Below are 22,529 nucleotides of genomic sequence, written 5' to 3' on the forward strand. Positions count from 1 at the left end.
TGTGTGCAAGCCTGGTACCTTCGATAACTATTATCATGTCATCTTATTTGTGTTATTTGTGATATCTCAAATGCATTTTAGATTTGTAATTACTTAAGTTTGTTATAACTTTTCATATACAGTACATTTGCCTCCTATATTTATAAGAAAAGATATAGATTTATACACAAGTAAGTAGTTGCATACACAGGTTGGGGATTTCCTTCACATATAGGTCCAATCAGATGTCAAAACTGTGGTCTCCTCACTTGACGGCATCCAATCAAAGTAGGGAAAAAATTCAGTTTTATGTAAACAAAAATATCTTGAAAATTATTAAAATAGAATAGGTTCGGACAAGGCTCTAATTCACTAATATCCTTTATCTCTTGAATTTTGCCTAAAATTCTTGTCGGCTTTTAGCAGGATTCTGCAGGTGAGGATTAGATTGGTATCAGAGCATCACATTTTTTGCCTTATTTGCAATGCATTTATAAATTTTAAAATCTCCATGCTGGACAGACACCCAAATTTTAAGGTTTTCTATATATTTATAAAAGCACGCACACATCTTAGTTCCTTGAAACCATACATTTTATTTGTTTATAAGCTTGAATGAATTTTTAAGAAAATAAAATCATAAATCCATGAAATTCTAAAGATTTATTGTAAAATAACTGGTTTCTGCCACCTTACTGACTTATAGATATTTTAACTCTCTGATTATATTACTTCCGTGTGACAAATACTTTGTGTACTATTTTAGGTCTCTTTGCCATAGAGACCCTCTTAGAAACCTTTTCAGGTAGTGTTAGCAGATATTTCAACTGTGAACTCAACTTAATGAGATCTAATGAACAAATAAAAGTCACCACTGCAATTATAACGAATATCCCACATGCTCCTATGGCAATATGAGATCGTTTGTCGTAGTAAACACTTTTCTTTGATCGTTTATATCTAGAAAGCGATGTCACATCGATAGCCAGATTAACTAAATCGTAGCTATAGTTGGTACTTCCAATGCCTGTGGTGTTTACCGTTAGGAAAACTTGATACACATCTACAATTGAAATGAATTTTGTTTAAGTGTTCGCTTACAAAATACATTTAGGAGATAAAATGCTACTGATTTCAAATATTGATATTGTTAAAGAATGTTCATACAAATATGAAGTGAAGAATAGTTGAAAAACAAAAACGCGCCAAAAAAAAAACAATTGGTATTTAGGTATGGAAAACTGATTAAACTTTTAAGACAGTTAAGTATAAATTATTTAAAATAAGATAGGAATACTGTCAAAAGATTTCATGCGCTGAAACATTTCCTTTGTTTAAATATTAAAAAAACAATTGTTCATGAACAAATACGAAAATGGGTGTATTACTGAGATTAAAGATATTCTAGTCTATACCGTCAAAAGGTAAACATAATTGTACCTTTCTATTGTTAATGGATGACTTAAGAAATGTAAAATCGAATAAAAAATCTGCATTGATTCTAGATTGATGGACACAATATAAATGAAAATTACACAAATGAAATTTTTAATATGGTATTCAATATTTATTTTTTAGTCCAGAGTTTTCAATTTATTAACTAGTTAATGGCAGGGCGCATTGCATCTGTACCAATTTTTACTAAATCCAATCTTTCCTTTGCGCCGCAAGGTTATATTTCCTTTAAAAAATTATATACTACTTTTTTTCGCGCCATTTCATAGATAACCAAGGAAAAATAAAATTATTACATAGTAAGACTATATAAATCTTCGATGATCCATGCAAGGGTAAAGTTTAAATATAATTTCATGTTTGTGTTGAGTGTTGATGGTCTTATTGTCGTTGTTTCTGCCATTAATTGGTCTGTCACACTTCAAAAGAGGGACGAAAGATACCATAACTCATGATTCGAAAAATAAACTGACAACGCCATGAATTAATTTGAGAAAGACAAACAGACAAACAATAGTGCACATGACAAAACATAGAAAACTAAAGAATAAGCAACACGAACCCCACCAAAAATTATGGGTGATCTTAGATGCTCCGGAAGGGTAAGCAGATCCTGCTCAACATGTGGCACCCGTCGTGTTGCTCAAAAAAAAACTTGCGCCTTTTCCCTGTTGGTAAATCCTTCTCATTTACACTGATTTGGGTGTATTCAAAATACTTTATTATGAAGTCCACCACTTAATTAATTTTAAATCTAAATGTGTTTGATGTTCACATAATTCTAAATATACTTATATACAGTGTCAATGGCATATACTTTACAGGTTGCATAGTTTATTAGAACTATTTAAAATAATATGATTCAAATGTATTACTTCTCTTTCTTGTTTTTTTTTTCATATTTTTATGACTAGCCAATAACAAAACTAAAATTGATGTATTTTTTTCAGAATTAAAATTGCATTTAAAATGTATTTTACGTGTAGTACCTTGACATACTGGTTCTGTCCCGACCCAGGTACCAGATAATCCACACATGCGTACAATGTTTCCTGACATGACAGCAGCACCAAAATCGCACACTGCTACAGCTTCTGCACCATACACCTTACCAGTGGTTATAATTACACCTTTAGTTATGTTATTGGGTGCCGGACATTCTATATCTATAAAACAACTTATATTTATAATATGATTTCAAATAACCAAGGGAAATATTGTTTAAACTACGACGTTTACTGTTTATAAATATCTCAACACAATAAATTAATTAATTCATTTACTTCCCTGAAATTGAAGTAAGGTGTAATAATGCAACTGTATGTGCATGTGGTGTTAATTTCAAAAGTATATAAAAAAAAGATTTCAAAGGTACCAGGATTATAATTAAGTACGCCAGACGCGTGTTTCGTCTACATAAGACTCATCAGTGACGCTCAGATCAAAATAGTTATAAAGCCAAACAAGTACAAAGTTGAATAGCATTGAGGACGAAAAATTCCAAAAACGTTGTGCCAAATACGACTAAGGTAATCTATTCCTGGGATAAGAAAATCCTTACTTTTTCGAAAATTCAAAGTTTTGTAACAGGAAATTTATAAAAATGACCATATAATTGATATTCATGTCAACACCAAAGTGCTGACTTCTGGACTGGTGATACCCCAAACATTTGCTCAAAGGCTCAATAAAGTAGTATACAGCTGTTCCAAACTCATAAAGCTGTAGAGAGAAAACAAATCAGGGTTACAACCTAAAACCGAGGGAAACACATCAACTATAAGAGGGAACTTCCTTTATTTACAAGTAATGCGAAACTGATAAAACGAAATTTCCCTTCTAAAACTTCAAAATAAGCATCATTTTAATATCGTGTCACTGATATTTCCATATGAATAAATGTCTAACCAAAAAATTGTTATAAAGAAGTCTTTTACAACAAAATTAGTTAAAATTCATCTAACTTAAGAAAGTATTTTTTTATAATGCCTTTGTTCATAAAATGATGATGTATTCAGATTATATCAACTCACTCATTCATCACAACTAACATAATATTTTGGTGGGGTTCGTGTTAATTTAATTTTCTATGTTGTGTTTTGTGTACTATTGTTTATCTGTTGATAGTTTTTTTTTTTCGACTGAAGATTTGAATATCCCTTTGGTATTTTCGCTTTTTTTAACAGAATTTTTAATGGCATGAAACATATCACCGTTATGCAATCTCAAAGGCCACAAAATAATGCTTTTGTAATCGCTCCTTCTCAATTTTTTAACACAGTATATAGCGGTTGGATTGCTTTAACTATTGATTTTCATACCTTCTGTGACAACTGTATAACTTTAGTTCCCTCGACCTCATATTTTGCGTCTTAATTGCTTATAAATTTATAAAATTATTTTGTAGAAAGACATTTAAAGAAATCTTGACAAAGTAGTACATTACATTTCTAATAATATCTGCGTAATCTTCTGGCATTGTCGAATGCGTATGTAGTTATTTATTCATTGGTTAAGAAATAATCGTAGAATACACACCTTTGCAATGTGGTTGATCACCTGTCCATGTACCGTTAGCCTGGCACTCTCTTATAAGGTCACCACTCCCCAACATGTAGCCCACAACACACTGGTAAATAACTACGTCCCTATATTCATATATTATGACATCTATAGACTGGACATAGGTGCTATGTACTGGATGTGAACATTGAACAGCTGCAAAGAAAAATCAATCAATAAATATTCACATCAAAAGTAATTTTTCTTGGGTTTTTTTTACATATTCTTGTGTTCGCTTCTTTTTTTTTTGGGGGGGGGGGGGAGGGTAAAACACATCTTCGTATTTGTTTTAATTATTTAAAATACATGCATCTGATCCAAAGTCAATTGTCTTATTTCAAAATAATTTAATTTAGGATATAACTCGTCTTTTGTTTGGCTGACAGTGTTTTTATTCTTATTTTGTCATGTGGCCGTGTAATTTTTCCTAGTTTTTGAAAGAAAAAAGGTATTAATTTCAAATTGTATTTCCCGTCAAATTTCAAGTGCTTTATATCTCAAAAGTAAGGACACGGACCTTTCATTTCCTTCTGCTGTTTTGTCCTTTTATTTGTACACTATCAATTTATAATTACATAAGGTGTATGTTTCATTATAATACGTTATTCTGATGGCTAAATGCACATCATGTGTTGTTCCTTAAGCAATTGCATTACACAATAAAACTTATCATTCATGATAACACGAGGTCCCACAATAAAGTGCACAGGTGAATTTAATACAAAATTGATAAAATTCGTGTTTTCATGATCCTAGCTTAAAAAATGTAATTATAAGTATTCAATGCTTCTTTTTGTAACTTCATAGGGTTGTAAAAGCTTTGACCGTGCGCACATTTTTAGAATGAAGCGCTTCCACGCTTCATACAAAATTTTCTTCGGTCAACAATTTTACGCCCCAATGAAGTTACAAAAAGAAGCATTCAATTCTTAAATAGCAGTCTTTTAAAAAGTTTGTTATTTTGAAACATAGTAGCGACCATTCTTGAAAATAAAGCTGCATAATATTTATTTGTTTTCCTATTTCGTTTACTTTGCCGTAATACTTACGTTGACAGTCTAGAGCAGAATCAGACCAGGTTTTATCATCCATACATTTAGCAGTTTTAACGAATGATTTCGGATTGATATTGCTCACAAATCCTTCCTCGCAAGTGTATGTAGCAACAGAGTTATAAAATGTAGATGTATATGTCAGCGTAGAGTTGGACCCATTTACTGGAATGTCACAATATTTCACTGCAAAGAAAATTGATTCATTGGAGAAAAGAGATATAATGAACGTACAGTGTAATTTTCTAAAAAAATTGAAAATAATCAAACATTTATATAAATGGAACAGTGTTCTATTGTAGACTATGTTTAAATTATTGTAAAGGGTTATTACAGCAATATGATTCATAGGGTCAAGATTGGAATTGTAAAGCATTTTTCTAGCCTAAGGGCTCCATAATTATTACGATTTTACTTTAACAGTATACCTGTACAAGACACAGGAGTACCAGTCCAAACACCATTCATCTGGCAAAACCTACTGGTACTTCCTGTCATATTCTCGTGTCCTGTTGCGCATGTGTAATTAGCCCAGATACCAACAACGTTACCACCAAGTGATGTTATCCTTTCTACACCACCGTTGTTAGTCGGTTGACCACATGAGACTGAAATTTAAACAATTTTAGTTTATTTACATTGATATGCAAAGCTATTGAAAAGATGATCAATTTATTAAAAATAACGACAAAGAAATATAGGTCCTTGTGCAACTCCAAGTTTTCTCTTATAAATGGCAAACCATGATTAAAAACAATAGTAACAAAAGAAAGTTAGTAAAAAGTAAAATCACAAAAATACTGAACTCCGAGTAGGCTCATTTCTGTCGAGGTCATGTAAATGATTATTTCGGTTAGCATTATGCATGATCAGTTAGAACCAGTCGTATATTTATTATATAGATTCGAACTGCAGATTGATATAAATATCGTATGCCGTCAGTGTTGGTTTTTTTTTTTTTTTAATTGGATTGTTATTTTAAAGACGTAATCCCCTAATCATTCTAAATCTATATTTTTAGTAGAAAAAAATCATTAGACAGATCAAAACGCAATGTTAAATATGTTCCTTGTGTTTTTAATTATTCTTACTCACCATTGCAGAATGGTGCGATTCCACTCCAGTTACCGTTAGCCTCACACTCTCTTTTCCCATCGCCATTCATAATTCCGTAGCCAGGATCACAACCATAAATGACTTCACCCTCAAACTTCAGAGAGGATATTGTCTTAATATAGCTTTTGGAACCTGGTTCTACGTCAGGGGTCGAACAGGAAATTCCTGTTACAAAACAATTATTATAATTTCTGAAGTATGAAAAACGACGAGCCTTTATTGATTATTTAGAATTTAACCAATATTGCATATTCTCTATGTCCAGTGATTTTCAAAACATATAGGATGATTACAATCTCGAAAATAAAATAAAAAAAACATCTCCATTTTCATCACCAAAATAAAAATGTCTTTATATACTCTGCATTAATTTCAAGATTATGCAGAGAAAAAATGGTTTTCTACATATTTGTAGAAAATCAAGAAATTGTGAAACTACTGTATACGCGTAGGTATAGAGCGTTATCTTTTTTTCTCTTAAGAATAGTAAAACAAAATGGACCTCGAAGACCAAAACTATTTACTGACATATCCAAAGAAAAATTTGTGAACTCCACTTTTCCATTTACCCGAAGCAGTAAAACGTGTTAATGCTATGGTAAACAAACTATCCTCAAATGCTTACAAATCATTGAGGTTTCTTTATCGACGCAATTAGTTTTGAACAAAAAAGATTAATACTTTTAAAACCACCTGAAACTGAGATAAGTGACGTTAAACTTACGGTCACACTCCAATGGTTCTTCACTCCATGTTTTGTTAAGTGTGCATGTTCTTACAGTACTACCATTGACAGGTTCGTATCCATCAATACAAGAAAACTGTACAGTAGAGTTGAAAACAAAAGTCATAGCAGCTGAACTAGGTCGAACTAATGTTGAGTTAAAATCATTTGGTGCATCACATACTATGGCTGTGGAAAAAAAGTTGTGTCTAGTTATTATTTTTGCAAGGTACAAATCAAAATACAGTATCAACTTTGACAATTTGAGAAAAAGACGTCGATGTAAAATGATAATGATCAAATACAACTATAAGTTGTGCTTCGAAAAGTCAAATTAAATGCGAAGACAAATTCGTTTGAAAAATAATTGTCAAATTCAGAAGGAAACGAATTATAGCATGAATAATTTATTTTTATCTTCATTTTAGTTTCACAAAAATAACCTGTATCTTATTGTACATATAAAACACGTGGTTCCCTGATTTAAAGGTGACAAAACACGACCATTTATTATTTCACAGTTTCACTACAAAACTAACCCAGTAAAATGAAATTATTTGACGATGATACGATAGGGATACGTTAAAACTGATAACATTGTGCATAGAAGACTCAGTGTTATATGTTATGCATGCATTGGTTCAAGAATTTAATTTATATTATTGTTCGCCAGTCATTCGTTTCATATGACCTTTATTTATGATTCAGATTTTCTATCAACCCTATGTAAATGAATCCAATTACAAGACCCATTTCAAAACGGTCGTCTTGTTTTCCACTTAAAACATGAATAACCAACTATAAAACGTATTGTTTATCTTTTTGTTTTAATTTAGATGAATTTAAATGATAAAATGCATGCAGCGAAGTCAAGGTAAATGATTTCATCGTTAAATAACATTAGAAACACCAGAATACGTACGACTATCACAAAACTGGCCTTCAAAACCGCTGCTACCACAATGACACATGGGTCCTACTCTTGTTGCTGAGCAACCCTTGCCTTCACATACATCCTCTAAAAAGCAGTTATAATTGTATTTTTTGTAGAAGGAAACTACAGATCTCCAAAAAGTATATTTACTAATTATAGTGGCGCTTTCCTTTAAATATCAGCTGTGCTAACGAAGTGCTCGTTATGATCAGTTAGTAGAGCATTGAATGGATGAATGGATGAAGTTTTATTTCAAAAGCATAGACATGCTATAGAAAAATCAACAACATATATTACATAATATAAAACATGTATAGATAGCAGAGAAAATTAGTATAATACAATGACATATAAAGTATATACGAAACTATATTAGATTGAATATTCCATGCAGCTCTTACGTTGTCTCGCTCTGTCAGGTGTCAAGAAAGTTGTTTCCAGCGCTGAATTGTAACACAGAGCTCCTGCGTTCGACTCCGGAGAAGACAAGGTGATATTCTGATAAGAATCATACTTCCGCTTAAAGATAACGTCCAAATAAAAATACCACAGTGGTTATAGAGTGTTTCTAATAGGTGTTTGTGTTGAGAGGGTCATAATGGTGTCTAGATTCTTTGGGTCGGAAAAAATCACAAAAAAACTGAACTCCGAGAAAAATTCTAAACAGAAAGTTCCTAATCAAATGGCAAAATCAAAAGCTCAAACACACCAAACGAATGGACGACAAATTTCATATTCTTGACTTGGTATGGGCATTTTCTTATGTAGAAAATGATGGATTAAACCTGGTTTTAACAATATGTGAACGAAAAAAAACATACATATCAGTTTAATTGAAGTCTGGAGCTGGCATGTCAGTTAACTGCTAGTAGTCTGTTGTTATTTATGTATTATTGTCATTTTGTTTATTTTCTTTGGTTACATCTTCTGACATCAGACTCGGACTTCTCTTGAACTGAATTTTAATGTGCGTATTGTTATGCATTTACTTTTTCTACATTGGCTAGAGGTATAGGGGTAGGGTTGAGATCTCATAAACATTTTTGCGCCTGTCCCAAGTCAGGAGCCTCTTGCCTTTGTTCGTCTTGAATTATTTTTAATTTAAGTTTCTTGTGTACAATTTGGAGTTTAGTATGGCGTTCATTATCACTGAACAAGTATATATTTGTTTAGGGGCCAGCTGAAGGACGCCTCCGGGTGCGGAAATATCTCGCTACATTGAAGACCTGTTGGTGACCTTCTGCTGTTGTCTTTTATATGGTCGGGTTGTTGTCTCTTTGACACATTCCCCATTTCCATTCTCAATTTTATAATAGGTAAAAATGTCAAAAATAGTGGGTACAGGCGTCTGGGAAAATAGAGTGTGAATGGATTGTTTGTTCTGAGTAATAGATAGTTATAGTATTAATCAGTCATAAGCGGCTAAGCTAAGAAAGTACTTATTTAGAGTAAATATAGATAAAAAGGAAGATGTGGTAGGATTGCCAATTAAACAACTCTGCACGAGAGACCAAATGACACAGAAATAGACAAATATAGGTAACCGTCTTCAACAATGAGCAAAGCCCATACCGCATAGTCAGCTATAAAAAGCGCCTAAATGATAAATGTTAAACAATTCAAACGAGAAAAATTAAAGACCTAATTTTTGTACAAAAAAACGAACGAAAAAAATATATAACACATATAGTATGAAGAAAAACGAGGGCCTCACTATTTAAATTCGCCCTTTTAAGACAATTAGCATCCTCCTTCACTAATAAATTTGGGGAAAACAATATTATTTTAGTAATACAAATGTTAATGTTGAAACACGTTTGTTACGTCTATAAAGGTTGCTGGATTGTGACTTTTTATGATGTCTCTTAATTTCGGTTTTTGATTCCTTGATAATGTACTCATTGTTTTATCTTTTTCATTCATACATTTCGAACACGAAAATTCAATTCCGTCTTACGAGGGTCTTTAATAGAAAAATCATGTCTGGCATCTTTGATGTGTTTTTATGGTTCTTGTTAAAAGATGTTGGGTATTGCTTATCTCCAAGAAGAACACAACCTTCTGTGAAATGTTGTGTACCATCACTTCATATTTGCTGCATCAATGTAAAATGCTGGGCATTATCAATGATCTTTTCCTAATAACTTATAACCCAGGGGTTACCTCAATTATATGACAACAATCCAATATTATTGTTTATGATCCCTTCTGTAGGTCTGTGTATCAAGAAATGTTCATGCTGTAAAAACTTAAATAGCAAAAATATCAAACATGAGACGAGTTATTTTGTTTATATACCAAAGTGAATGGTAACGAATAGGTAACGAATAGGGAGATAGGGAATAGGTAACAAATAGGTAACGAATAGGGAATATGGCATAGGTAACGAATAGGGAATAGGGAATAGGTAACGAGTAGGGAATAGGGAATAGGTAACGAATAGGGAATAGGGAATAAGTAACCAACTTGACGTCCATCCAAATTAAAGTGAAACGTAACGTTCCTTGTTTCATTTATTGTCTTTTAAAAGCTAAAACAAAAATGGAGAGTTAATGGCGAATCAAGCCAAAACTTTTACAGAAAATCCACATATTTTTTAAAACACAGATAACTCGCATGTTTGTCCATGTATCAGTGCTTTTTATTTACATAAAGTCCTTAAAACCTTTACAACCCTGAACAAATACCAGTGCTGAGACACTAAGTCGAGCCTGCACTAAAAGATGTGTTTGCATAAGTCGGTGTTTGTGTTTGTATTATCTAATATTATTGTTTAACAACTTGTTTCAGGAAAATCAGCCCTAGCACTGTATGCAACGAATTAGTATCAAGTATCCAAATGGTATCCAAATGTAAAATATAAGAGAACAAGGTGAAAGGCTGTGGAGTTTTATAAATTACCATATTGTTAGAACAAAAAAAGGCTAAATAATACTCAAATCAACTTGAGAGTATATAGATTTAAACTCCATGCACAGGTGTTGCTGGAATATTGCTACATATGGTCCGAGAACACAATTATTTCGTAGTGCATTTCTTTTAGAACATAAATGAAAATAGAAAAAATCCCACCTGCGCTTTCTCAAAGAAACTTTTACAGTGAGTTGTACTACTTTTGGGGACACATTATATAAAAATTATAGAAAACTTCATCGGCTCTAACTCAAAATATGGCCAATTTTATGTTTAGGGCGGCTTGAAATCTTTTGACAGCTTCCGAAGTGCTAATTTTAAACCTTTTTTAGCTGGACCAAATCACTACTTTCCTTTAAAATTCTGGACCCAAATTTTTTTACAGTGTAATTTCACCCCCCTACTTGCAATTTGAGGCATTAAACATGGAGAACAAAATTTTGAAGGGGTATAAAAATTAATGGCAAGTAACTAGAACAACAAAACTTGTGGTCTCGGACCTAATATAGGCACGGGACGTTTCAAACTCATTATAGAAGCTTCTCATTATTAACGAGGATACATTGAAATGGAAAATTAAATTGCAACAAAAGACTAGAGATGTGATCTTTTCCTTTGGGCCCAGTTGTCAACTACTGTGCTTCTGTGCTGACATGAAGTATCAGTTGTAATTCAACTATTTACAAAACTTCGAATGTGTGGAAATATTATGTATGTTCTACCCTAAGAAGAGATTAAAGTAGTTATAGTAGACAAAACCTCTCATAATTTTTATTCCGCAATGCCCATCAACTTTGTACTTTATTTGGACTTTTAAACCTTTTTGATTCGCGAGTCAATGACGGGGAAACGCAGGTCAGTCGTACACAACTTTACATTCCTGGTATCTATAAGCAGTGTAAACAATATATATGAGATATGCAATTTAAAGTTTCTTTGATTCATTCACCTGCTAAGACTACAAAAAGCATAGAAATTAAAACGAAAACATAATAAGGTTGAAATAACCGATATTTAAGGGGACGAATATGAATACACCTGCATCGTGTTTGAAAAATTCCAGGTTGAATTTAAAATAACAATATTATCCAGAAATTTTTTCAGATGCATCATTTTTTTTCATAATTTCATACATCTCTCGAATAACGTTCGTCAAACATTCACAACAATTTATTCGGTCAGAAACAATTAATTGTAGTTTCGAAAGTAACTTAATGGGCTCAAATATCTTTACTGCAAACCATAGCTTTACCTAAATGTCATATTTTAAACGTAAATCTAACAAAAAAAGATGATTTTTCTAGATATGAAACTTTTGGTGTTGTTTTATATTTGACTATCTGTCTTCACGAAAAATATGTCAGCAACTGGTATGTCAGTAACTGCTAGTATATAAAGGTCTTTGTCAATTTCTGTATCATTGTCATTTTGCTTAGTTTTATTTTCTGTTACCTATTGGAGCCGGACTTCTTTTAAACTGAATTTTACTGTGCGTATTCTACATTGGATAGAGAAATAGGGGGTCGAGATCTCATAAAACATGTATTAACTCCGCCGCATGTATGCGCCTGAACCAACTTTTTGTCTTAGATATATGATAATAAACTGACCTTCAAAGTTGGAATTTATTCCAAGTGCATATATCTTAGCCTGTGTGCTGCATTCACTGTGAGCCCCATTTCCCCACGATCCGCCTACGGCAAACAAACATCCTTTTCCATCATCAGGAGGTCGCCACAAATAGATTGTGTCAGATGAAAAGCCAAACATTAATCCTCCATAAAAAGAGGAATCATTAAAACCATTTATCATTCCTGGTACAAAAAAGGAATACCCGTAATTCCCGTTCTCGACTTCTTCTTCCGTTTTCATCTATAAAAACAATGACCATGCACATTTATGTCACTGTTTGTAATTAATTGAAACATACTGCAAGTTGAAATCGTTATCTTTAAAGACAAAACTTTCAAAATACCATCGTGTTGCCATCTCTTATTTACTCACATTTCCATGAATGATGACCTCGGAGTATTTACTCACATTTCCATGAATGATGAACTCGGAGTATTTACTCACATTTCCATGAATGATGACCTCGGAGGAGATGAGATATGGTAGTTTACTATATTTTATAAATAAACTCATAAGATAAAGAGATGTATTGCTATATTATTTTACTTGTTATTATCATCATCACTTTGTCTCCGACAACTTTATCCGTCGTCGTAATCTTTTCTTCAAAATACCTCCTCTCAGAAACTGATAAATGATACTTATGGTATTAAGTATAAAGTGTGTGTTGTATTGTTTACCGGCACACAACGTGTGTTGTCGCCATGGCTTAAAAAAGAACATGGACGAGAAATGAAGATTGCAATAATATTGCCTTATGTCTTGAAAACAACAATTGATAGAACAAAGGCATTAAGGCCTGGTTTTGGCCCAAGAAAATTAAATGTTTGATAACTAGTTCAAATTGGCACATAATTTTTCAAAAATGCATAGGATCAAGAAATATAAATGAAAAACATCAAGGTTTTTATCGGATGACGTCACACTTACATCATTATATGTACTGTTTTCACAAAAACGATGAAAAATACATTTATTGCCATGGTAACTTATTCAATGTCGAGTTAGTTTTGTTTTTCTGAATACCTTGTACCTTAGTAAAATTTTCAGTAATTTAAGAATATGCATGATAACTTTTGAATTTGCAGTAATTTTTGGGCCAAATAAGGGCCTTTTTTGACACCACTCCTTTGACATGAGCAAAAAATAATAATAACGTCTTGTTTTGCTTTATATCCCTCAAAATACAATATTTACGTTACAGACAATTTTCTTTAAGAATCTTACATGTGTTAGGTATGACAGTTAAGTAAGAGTAAAGGGAAATAGGAGTGAATAAAAATGTTTCAGTATTTTAAAGTCACGTATGACTAAATAAAGATAACATGTTCAGTAGTATACCGCTGTTCGAAAGTAATAAATCGATTGAGAAAAAAACAAATCCGGGTTACAAACTAAAAGTAAGGGAAACACATCAAATATAAGACGAAGACAACGAAACAACAGAAACACTAAAGTGCAACAAAAAACCAAACAACAATGCAACACATGTAGAAACGAACTAATTCATTTTTTAAATAAATAAGGCCGTTAGTTTTCTCGTTTGAATTTTTTTTTACCTTGTCATTTCGGGGCCTTTTATAGCTGACTATGCGATATGGGCTTTGCTCATTGTTGAAGGCCGTATGGTGACCTATAGTTGTTAATTTCTGTGTCACTTTGGTCTCTGGTGAAGAGTTGTCTCATTGGCAATCATACCACATCGTCTTTTTTTATATAAAAAAAAACAACTGTTATTTTCCTGCAAATTGTCAATCGACTTTCTTGTGAATTTGTTAACCTACAATTACAAGGTTTGTCTATCGAAATTGTCGATTCGCTTCTTAAAGGAGAAAATGTCCTACAATGATGATTTTACTCTGAGCTCTCCTATATTCAAAATGATAATAGAAAGACAAATAAAGCTGTAAGAAATATCAATAAAATAAGGCAAGACATAATCTACATAATTGATAGAGGATTGCTGCTCATATGCACAAGGAAGCTATATAACCAAGAGATCCAAACGGTGAAGTTGAAGTCATCCCGTGGTAAATTTTACGGACGCCATCACGAGTTGGTTGATTGTTGTGGAATAACCGTTTCACAGATAATATCGGATATGTTCCTTATGTCGTAACTACAATCCCCTTCCCTTTTCACGAATGTGACCTACCGAATTAGACTTTTTACCGGATTTGTAATAACATAAGCACTACGACGGGTGCCACATGTGGAGCAGGATCTTCTTACCCTTCCGGAGCACGAGATCACCCCCAGTTTTTGGTTGGGTTCGTGTTGCTTTGTCTTAAGTTTTCTATGTTGTGTCTCCTGTACTTTTATTTGTCTGTTTGTCTTTTTATTTTTTAGCAATGGCGTTGTCAGTTTATTTTCAATCTATGTGCTTGACTGGTATTTTTCGCCCCTCTCTTATACAAATAAGAAAAATTAAATAATGGTAAATCAACTCTTCATAGCACTAATTTTCCTTTAACAAACACATTCCCATTGTTTAACCTTTAATTTTGAAACCTTTAATCAAAATAGGGAAATATCAAATATCGAAAATGGCAAAATTCATCAGCAAAAGAAAAATTAAATTAAAAAAAGAACTGAATCTGATAAATTCATTTATGTAGGGAGGCAAAGAGACAGGTTTTTAAATGTTTGCTGCATTTACAAATGCAAAGGGTTGCTTTTCATACCGCTTTGAATAATATATTCCAGCTTTGACATATGTTTAGTATCATTATAAATTATCACTTCTTATCTCGAACTATGTGAACCACAAAATTATTCATTTTGTAAAAAAAGATTTCCGTTCTCCATTTCTCTACAAAATTATTTTCATTTACCTGTGTACATTATTTTATTTTACATCGTTATATCGAATATATGATTGACTTTCTGTGTCTCATAGATCACATTTATTAATTCAGTGTATATTCACTTGTTTGTTTTCATATGTTTTTTGATTGAGTTAAGCCATTTCAATTGATATTTTATAGCTAGCCGGAATAATAGTACCTGGACTATTTGTCCGGCCAATGCAATGCGCATGTCACTTTATGTGTATGTGTGTTTGCGTGTATTAGTGTCTACTTAATCATTAGGAGGAGAATATTATATATAAGGACATTTAAAAAGCATGTTTTAGCAATCTTAAATTAGTCCCCAATCTTGTTACTTGTAGTTAAAATTGCTAGATCAGGACGTAAAAAAATAGTCCAAGTCTTGCATGATTTGTGACAATTTTATACTCATATGGCAAGCTAAATGTAAATTTTAATTACAAAGTCATTAAATATATCGTCGCTGGGCTTCCAAAATGTCGTATATGACTTTTTGGACTAAAACAACTTTTTGACACAAATGGTATTGGCGGGATGAAATCTTTGATATTCCAAAATAGCATACAGTTAACAAATCAAAATATTTGGAATAAGACATATTACCAAATTACCAATGTCAGTAAATAATAAAATTTGTTTCAAAAATGTTGTATGTAAACTTGAAAACTGATGTATAATGGCTTTGGGAATCAAATAATTATACATTTCTTTATTTCTGAAAAATAAATTAGGTTTTTGGGTCAAGACATGTCAAAGCTTTTATTTTACCGCCATTTACAAACATGTTCAAGTTCACATACATTTCGACCAAATTTTCAAAGCCTGTATGTGAGATATTTTTTTCTTGAAAAACTAGTAATATAAAACATTTTAGAAGCCCAGCGACAAATATAGAATTATTCAAAACTTCAAAAAATGTTGATTTAGGAAAATATTATACTCATATAAAGCCTACCTTCACCAGAATATCTCTACTTTCAGGCACAAGCTCATGCAATAAATTTCATAATCTGATATATACGGTTGAGTGTTCATTTTCTTTAAAATATGGTATATTAAAGAAGGACATTTGAAAAGCATTTTTTACGGCATTAAACTGTTATAGTTTTTGGTGGGTTCGTGCTGTTTATTCTTTAGTTTTTTATGTTGTGTCATGTGTACTATTGTTTTTCTGTTTGTGTTTTTCATTTTTAGCCATGGCGTTGTCAGTTTGTTTTAGATTTATGAGTTTGACTGTCCCTTTGGTATCTTTCGTCCCTCTTTTATAGCCCCAACCCTAATAGTTGAAATTGTGTCATTTAAACATAAAAAAATAAACACTCAAAGTTAATTTATACAAAGTGCCATACTGTTTATAATAAATCGTGATTCTAATATCATGATACTAAGTGAGCTATCTTAAAATTCCATAGTCTTGCCACATTTTATTTACAAACTATATCTCATATCCCCTCTTTTGTAAGCCCTTTTTTCGACCTCTTACAAAAAGCGTGTCATTTGGCCCCTTCACTTGCTCTGGCTACTTGCAAGATTCAGAATATAATTAAATTTCATTTTAACGTAAAGCATGCTTTTGTAAAGTCCTTTATCCACTACTCTTGCTTTGATAATCTTTTCCGTCATTTATTCAGCTAAAACTAGTCGAATTTTGAAACAAAATTTAGTTCTCCGCTCAATGACCATTAATGTCATTTTAGTTTGTAATTTTAATTAGTATTTTAGTCCCTTTTATAAAATAATATCTTCGTTTTAAGTTCAAATTATTGTATTCGTGACCCAAATTATAGTAACTCTGTGATCGGATTACACGCGGCCTCCTGGTGCTGCTAAAGATACTAGTACACGCGCTTCCGTCCGCACATCATGTGACATTGGCATTTCAATGACCGGACAAATAGTCCTAGCTCTATTTGTCCGCTTAGTCCGACAAATAGCCACTGTTTTACAGTATGTATTTCTATGTTGTGATGTTACACTATTGTTTCAGATAAAGGTGAAGGTTTGTACCTATTGAAACGTTTAAACCCACTACATTTGTTTGCACTTGTCCTAGGTCAGGAACCAGATGGTTAGTGTTAATCGTGTGTTGATGTGGTTCATAATTGTTTCTCGTTTTTTTATAGATAAGAACGTTGGTTTTACCATTTGATGTTTTACACTAGTCATTTTTGGGGCCCTTTATAGCTTGATGTTCGGTGTGAGCCACGGCTCCCTGTTAATGACGTACTTTGACCTTTAACGGTTTACTTTTACAACTTGGATGAAGAGTTGTCTTATTGGCCCTCATACCACTTCTTATATCTATTGAATGTTGTTTTCCTTACATCAAGGGACACATTATTCACTAAAAGTAAGAAGATGTGGTATCGTTGCAAATGAGTCAACTCTCCTTCAGAGACAATTAATATAAAGAAATACATCGACAGCTCTTTCACGTAGGTACTTGTGGACAGAACAATTTCAATTACCCCCCCCCCCCCCTTTTTTTAAATTTCTATTATTTTTTGTGTTTCTATTAATTTCAACTAGTTTTGCTATTTTACTGTATTGTATAAACATACTAGAAAAAAAATTGCTTGCATGTGCATTTTCTATCAATTTGTCGCTTTAGACAGTACAGTGACCCATAGTTGTCAATCTATGTGACATTGGTGTCGTGTGAAGAGTTGTCGCATTGTCAATCGATTTATGACTTTTAAACAGCGGTATACTACTGTTGCCTTTATCAATATCATAAAATTATTATTTGATCTTATTTGGCAAAGAATATTTTGCATACCTTTACATCAATTTCAATTTTATTACATTTATGTTTAGTTTCAGGATTTCCCTCTGATCTCTCTCTCTCATTCTCGTGTAGCATACTTTTTGAAATCCAGATTTTCATATTTTTATCATAGAATAATAATATAGTATTTTCTAATGTGCAGTAGATACTTTAACGCATTTGAATAAAACTATGTATTCAAATTTAATTCTCGATATTCAAAGCTCAACAGTGAATGGTCAACACAAAAATAACAAACACAATCTTGGTTAAATCCATAAAGCCTCGGTCACACCATACCGGATAGCTCGAACAGACGCCTAACGGATAACTGTTTTTCAATCCGTTCGTGTCCGTAAGACGTCCGTTCTTATCCGTTAGACGTCCGTCCATATTCGTTGCATGTCCGTTAAGCGTACGTTTTATCCGTCGACGGACGTTCTGTCCGGTGGAAAATTTTGAGCATCTTCAAATCTTTGAACGGACGTCCAACGGATAAAATGTCCGTTGAACGCCCGTTAGGCGTCCGTTTTGTACGGTACTCGTCCGTTTCGTTTCCGTTTTGTATCCGTTACGTGTCCGTTAATACATCCGTTGGAGGCCTGGGGTCTGTTGTTCAACTTGTGATTAAACTAATCATATGATTAATTTTAATCAGTCGTTAAAAGTTAATCGGATGATTAGTAAATGCAATGATTAAAATGCGTTGTTCAACTTATTTTAATCATTGTATTTACTAATCATCCGATTAATTTTTAATCATATGATTAAATTTGGGTAGTTAGCAAGTGTTTCCCACAATGCATTGTAAATCAGGGCCTACAAAACTTCCTTTGATGAATTAAATTATAACATTCTTCTTTTAAACAGGTTGGGTGCCAATAATTATTGAATAAATATCTTATAACATGTTCATATTTTTTCTTATGGAAACATAAAAATATTTTAGATATGTTTCCAGTTCAAAATGAAACATGCTTGAATGAAAAAATAATTTCAGTGAATGCACTGATTAAGTAATCTCAAATTCAAAAGTAATATGCATTTATTTACCATGAAAATGGTTTAGGGTGCATTTTGTAATAAGCCTAAACAAATATATACTAGTCCAGTGATAATGAACGCCATACTAATTTCCAAATTGTACACAAGAAACTACAAGACTAACAAAGGCCAGAGGCTCCTGACTTGGGACAGGCGCAAAAATGCGGCGGGGTTAACATGTTTGTGAGATCTCAACCCTCCCCCTATATACCTCTAACCAATGTAGAAAAGTAAACGCATAACAATACGCACATTAAAATTCAGTTCAAGAGAAGTCCGAGTCTGATGTCAGAAGATGTAACCAAAGAAAATAAACAAAATGACAATAATACATAAATAACAACAGACTACTAGCAGTTAACTGACATGCCAAGATGTTTATTATTAATATATTACTGCATCAAGTTATTTTTCACCTTGGGCTTACATAAGAATAAATACAGAATATAGAAAGTGAAACTAAAATTGAAAACATAAAGTCTGAAGTCACATAGACAACAACAACAACAACAACAATTTTTATTTGTCAATCAAGACGCCCCGAGGAGCAGTACAATTACAGTTTAAATTAAAGTGTACAAATAATTGTGGTGATTTTTTTCATTGAAATTACAATACATGACAATAAAATTAAAACAATATTATATAAGAGAAGGGAGACAACAAATACAGTATATATTCTCAAAGATAATGAGTGAGTGAACACAATCAGTACCGTTTTATAATTAGAAGAAGAGCTGGACTACTCATGTGTTTATGCTTAATTTAACTCTTCTAGATTTTATTAAACTATCTATTAATTTAATCATTATGTTATTAACAAATGGATCTTCATTTGACATCAACCATACAAATTTAGATTGGTCATTTAAAGTTTTAAAATTAGTAAATTTAGAGGATAAATCTGAAATAAAACTGGACCTTTCAGTTTTGAGTGATGGACATTGAAGAAGAAAATGAATTTCATCCTCAACAATGTCATTATTACATAATTTACAAAATCTTTTATCTGGGGGTATTCCCTTATGTCTTCCCTTTTCTATTTCAAGTTCATGGGCACTAATTCTAAATTTGGTTAACTCATTTAATGTTTTACAATTATTTAACAATAAATATTTTTCAAGGCCTATATTATTTTTAAATAGTCTGTAGGTCCTTAATTTATTTCCTTGCACCATGCCAGGTTTGTCATTATTTAATTGGTTAAGCCAAATTTCATCATATTTAATTCGGAGTTTTTTAATGATAATTGACTTTATATGAGATTTGTGATTTAACAAATATTCTGGGGTTAAATTAAGATATTTAAATAATGAATAAATGCTTTCCAACCAATTTTCTTTATATGTTTTAGATAAAATTTTAGACTCTTCAAAAGCTTCTTTAATGAGAGAGTTATTTTGTTCTGTGAGTCTGAGCCAAAATTTAGCCATATTAAGAATAACCTCAAGAGATAGGGGGTAGCGCCCCAACTCTCCCATCACTGCTAGGTTTGTTGATCTTCTAGGTACCTGTAGAGAATATTTACAAAATTTAATATGTAATTTTTCAATAATTAGATCTTTGCACATTTGGAAAAAATAGTTGTCTCCTTTTGATTGTAACTTATTTGGAGAGAATTGACCCCAAATTTCTGAGCCATATAACAAAATCGGCTTCAGCATGTGGTCAAAAAGATGTAAAAGTGTTTTAATATTAGGTTTAAAATGGGTGAAATAAATATCTTTTTAATTTAAAAAAGGCTTTTAATGCTTTATTATAAAGATTAAACTTAGCATCTGTAAATCTGCCAGATACAGTGAATATCATGCCAAGATAATTATATTTTTTCTCATTATTAATAAGCTGACCGTTAAATGTGAATTTCTCCTTTGAAATTCTTCCTGTGTTATTAAAAATTAATACTTTTGTTTTTTTCATGTTAATTTCTAGTCCCCATTTACTACAATAATCCATTAAATTATCTAAACAATTTTGTAATCCAGATGAAGTTTCAGAAATCATAATGAGGTCATCTGCATACATTAAACAGTTAAGGCTTCTGTTGTTTAGTAAAACTGGGCAACAGCCAGAATCAAATATTTCAGGTAAATCATTTATGAAAAGTTTAAACAAAGTAGGGCTCAGATTATCCCCTTGACGAACACCAATATCTGATGGGAAATTTTCAGTTAGTGTGTTACTATTAGTTTTTACACATAGAGATGTGTTTTTATACATATCTTTAATTACATTATAAAATAAATCGCTCAATCCGAGCTTTCGCAATTTAAAAAATAATGCTAAATGCCAAACCTTGTCAAAGGCCTTTTTAAAATCAAAGATTTATCAGCTGCCTCACAGATAATATCATTTAGTTTTAAAGTCATATTTTGAGAATCAGAGTCGTCAGACATAAATTTTGATATTTTTTCTTGCATATCATTAGAGGTCAGAGCTGTTTGAAATTTTAATACAGACTCATCATTCCAAATATATTTAGGGGGGGTTATCTGAGAGTGTTCACTCTGAATATCTAGGACAGGAACTTTCATATCTATATTTAACATAATAGACACCTGACTGTGATCAGAAAGATCAGCTAAAAAGTCATGAACTTTAAAAAAAAGCAACTTTATCTAATAGTTCCTCTGATGCTATAAAGTAGTCAACTACACTGCTCCCCCGAGGATTATGGCAAGTTAATTGCCCAATGAAATCCCCTCTGGTTCTTCCGTTAAGAATTCTAAGCCCTGTCTGCACACATATATCGTTTAATAATTTCCCTCGGGTAGATAAGTGCACGTCTTTACTATGACGGACTGATATATCATAATCAGGGTTATAATTATCATACAAAGGGATAAGATTATCTTGGGAATCATTATCTATAAAGTCAAGTTCCCCAGACCCAGTTCTGGCATTTAAGTCTCCTGCTAAAACAATTTTTCCCAATGTTGAGTACATTGCAATGTCTTTTTCTATAAGATCAAATATATCCTCATTTAAAGAATGGGTGTAAGATGAATTTTCAGGGGGGTCGTAAATAAAATATAAATATATATCTTCTGGGAGATTAAAAAGAGAGCTACTCAACTTTAACCATATGTAGTCATTATTTGAATGCTCAAGAAATTTTACCCCTGATTTAATTTCATTTTTAACTAAAATAGATAACCCTCCTGATCTTTTGTTTGTGCGTTTTGATTTCGGTCGTATCAAATTAACAGATTTAAATCCTGGTAAAGATAGTGAATCCTCAAAGGAGCAGTGTGTTTCCTGTAAACAAATTATATCTTTATTGCTCAATTCTTTGATGAACCTAGGATCACTGTATTTGTTGTATCCCTTGTGTTTAAAACCGTTGATATTCCAACAAGCTAAATGTAAACTTCTTTTATATGACATAATGTGATCAATATAAAGGCTAAATTTAAAGGTAAACCCTATACCCTGTTCATATTTATAGAAATAAAAAGTATAAAAGGTAATATTATGTTAACTTGCAACATGTACACTAACAAAATTGTATTACATGCAT

The 22,529-nt window shown here is 32.1% G+C and overlaps 1 protein-coding gene across 2 annotated transcripts in view; it reads right to left on the bottom strand.

Moving 5' to 3' along the window:
* Window positions 1-396: 396 nt before the first annotated feature.
* The window catches only part of LOC143073608 (E-selectin-like), a 55,804-nt gene continuing 33,671 nt past the window's right edge, over window positions 397-22,529 (bottom strand). For both annotated transcript variants that reach the window (XM_076249278.1, XM_076249277.1), the window contains 9 exons: window positions 12,346-12,607; window positions 7,811-7,906; window positions 6,889-7,077; window positions 6,144-6,329; window positions 5,477-5,656; window positions 5,046-5,234; window positions 3,973-4,152; window positions 2,424-2,600; window positions 397-1,042 (listed from right to left, as the gene is read on the bottom strand). In XM_076249278.1, the coding sequence (XP_076105393.1) occupies window positions 708-1,042; window positions 2,424-2,600; window positions 3,973-4,152; window positions 5,046-5,234; window positions 5,477-5,656; window positions 6,144-6,329; window positions 6,889-7,077; window positions 7,811-7,906; window positions 12,346-12,607 (1,794 nt within the window). In that variant the 3' untranslated portion in view covers window positions 397-707. The remainder of the gene's footprint in view (window positions 1,043-2,423; window positions 2,601-3,972; window positions 4,153-5,045; window positions 5,235-5,476; window positions 5,657-6,143; window positions 6,330-6,888; window positions 7,078-7,810; window positions 7,907-12,345; window positions 12,608-22,529) is intronic.

This window comes from Mytilus galloprovincialis, chromosome 4 (assembly GCF_965363235.1).
Source record: "Mytilus galloprovincialis chromosome 4, xbMytGall1.hap1.1, whole genome shotgun sequence".
Lineage (NCBI taxonomy): Eukaryota > Metazoa > Mollusca > Bivalvia > Mytilida > Mytilidae > Mytilus > Mytilus galloprovincialis.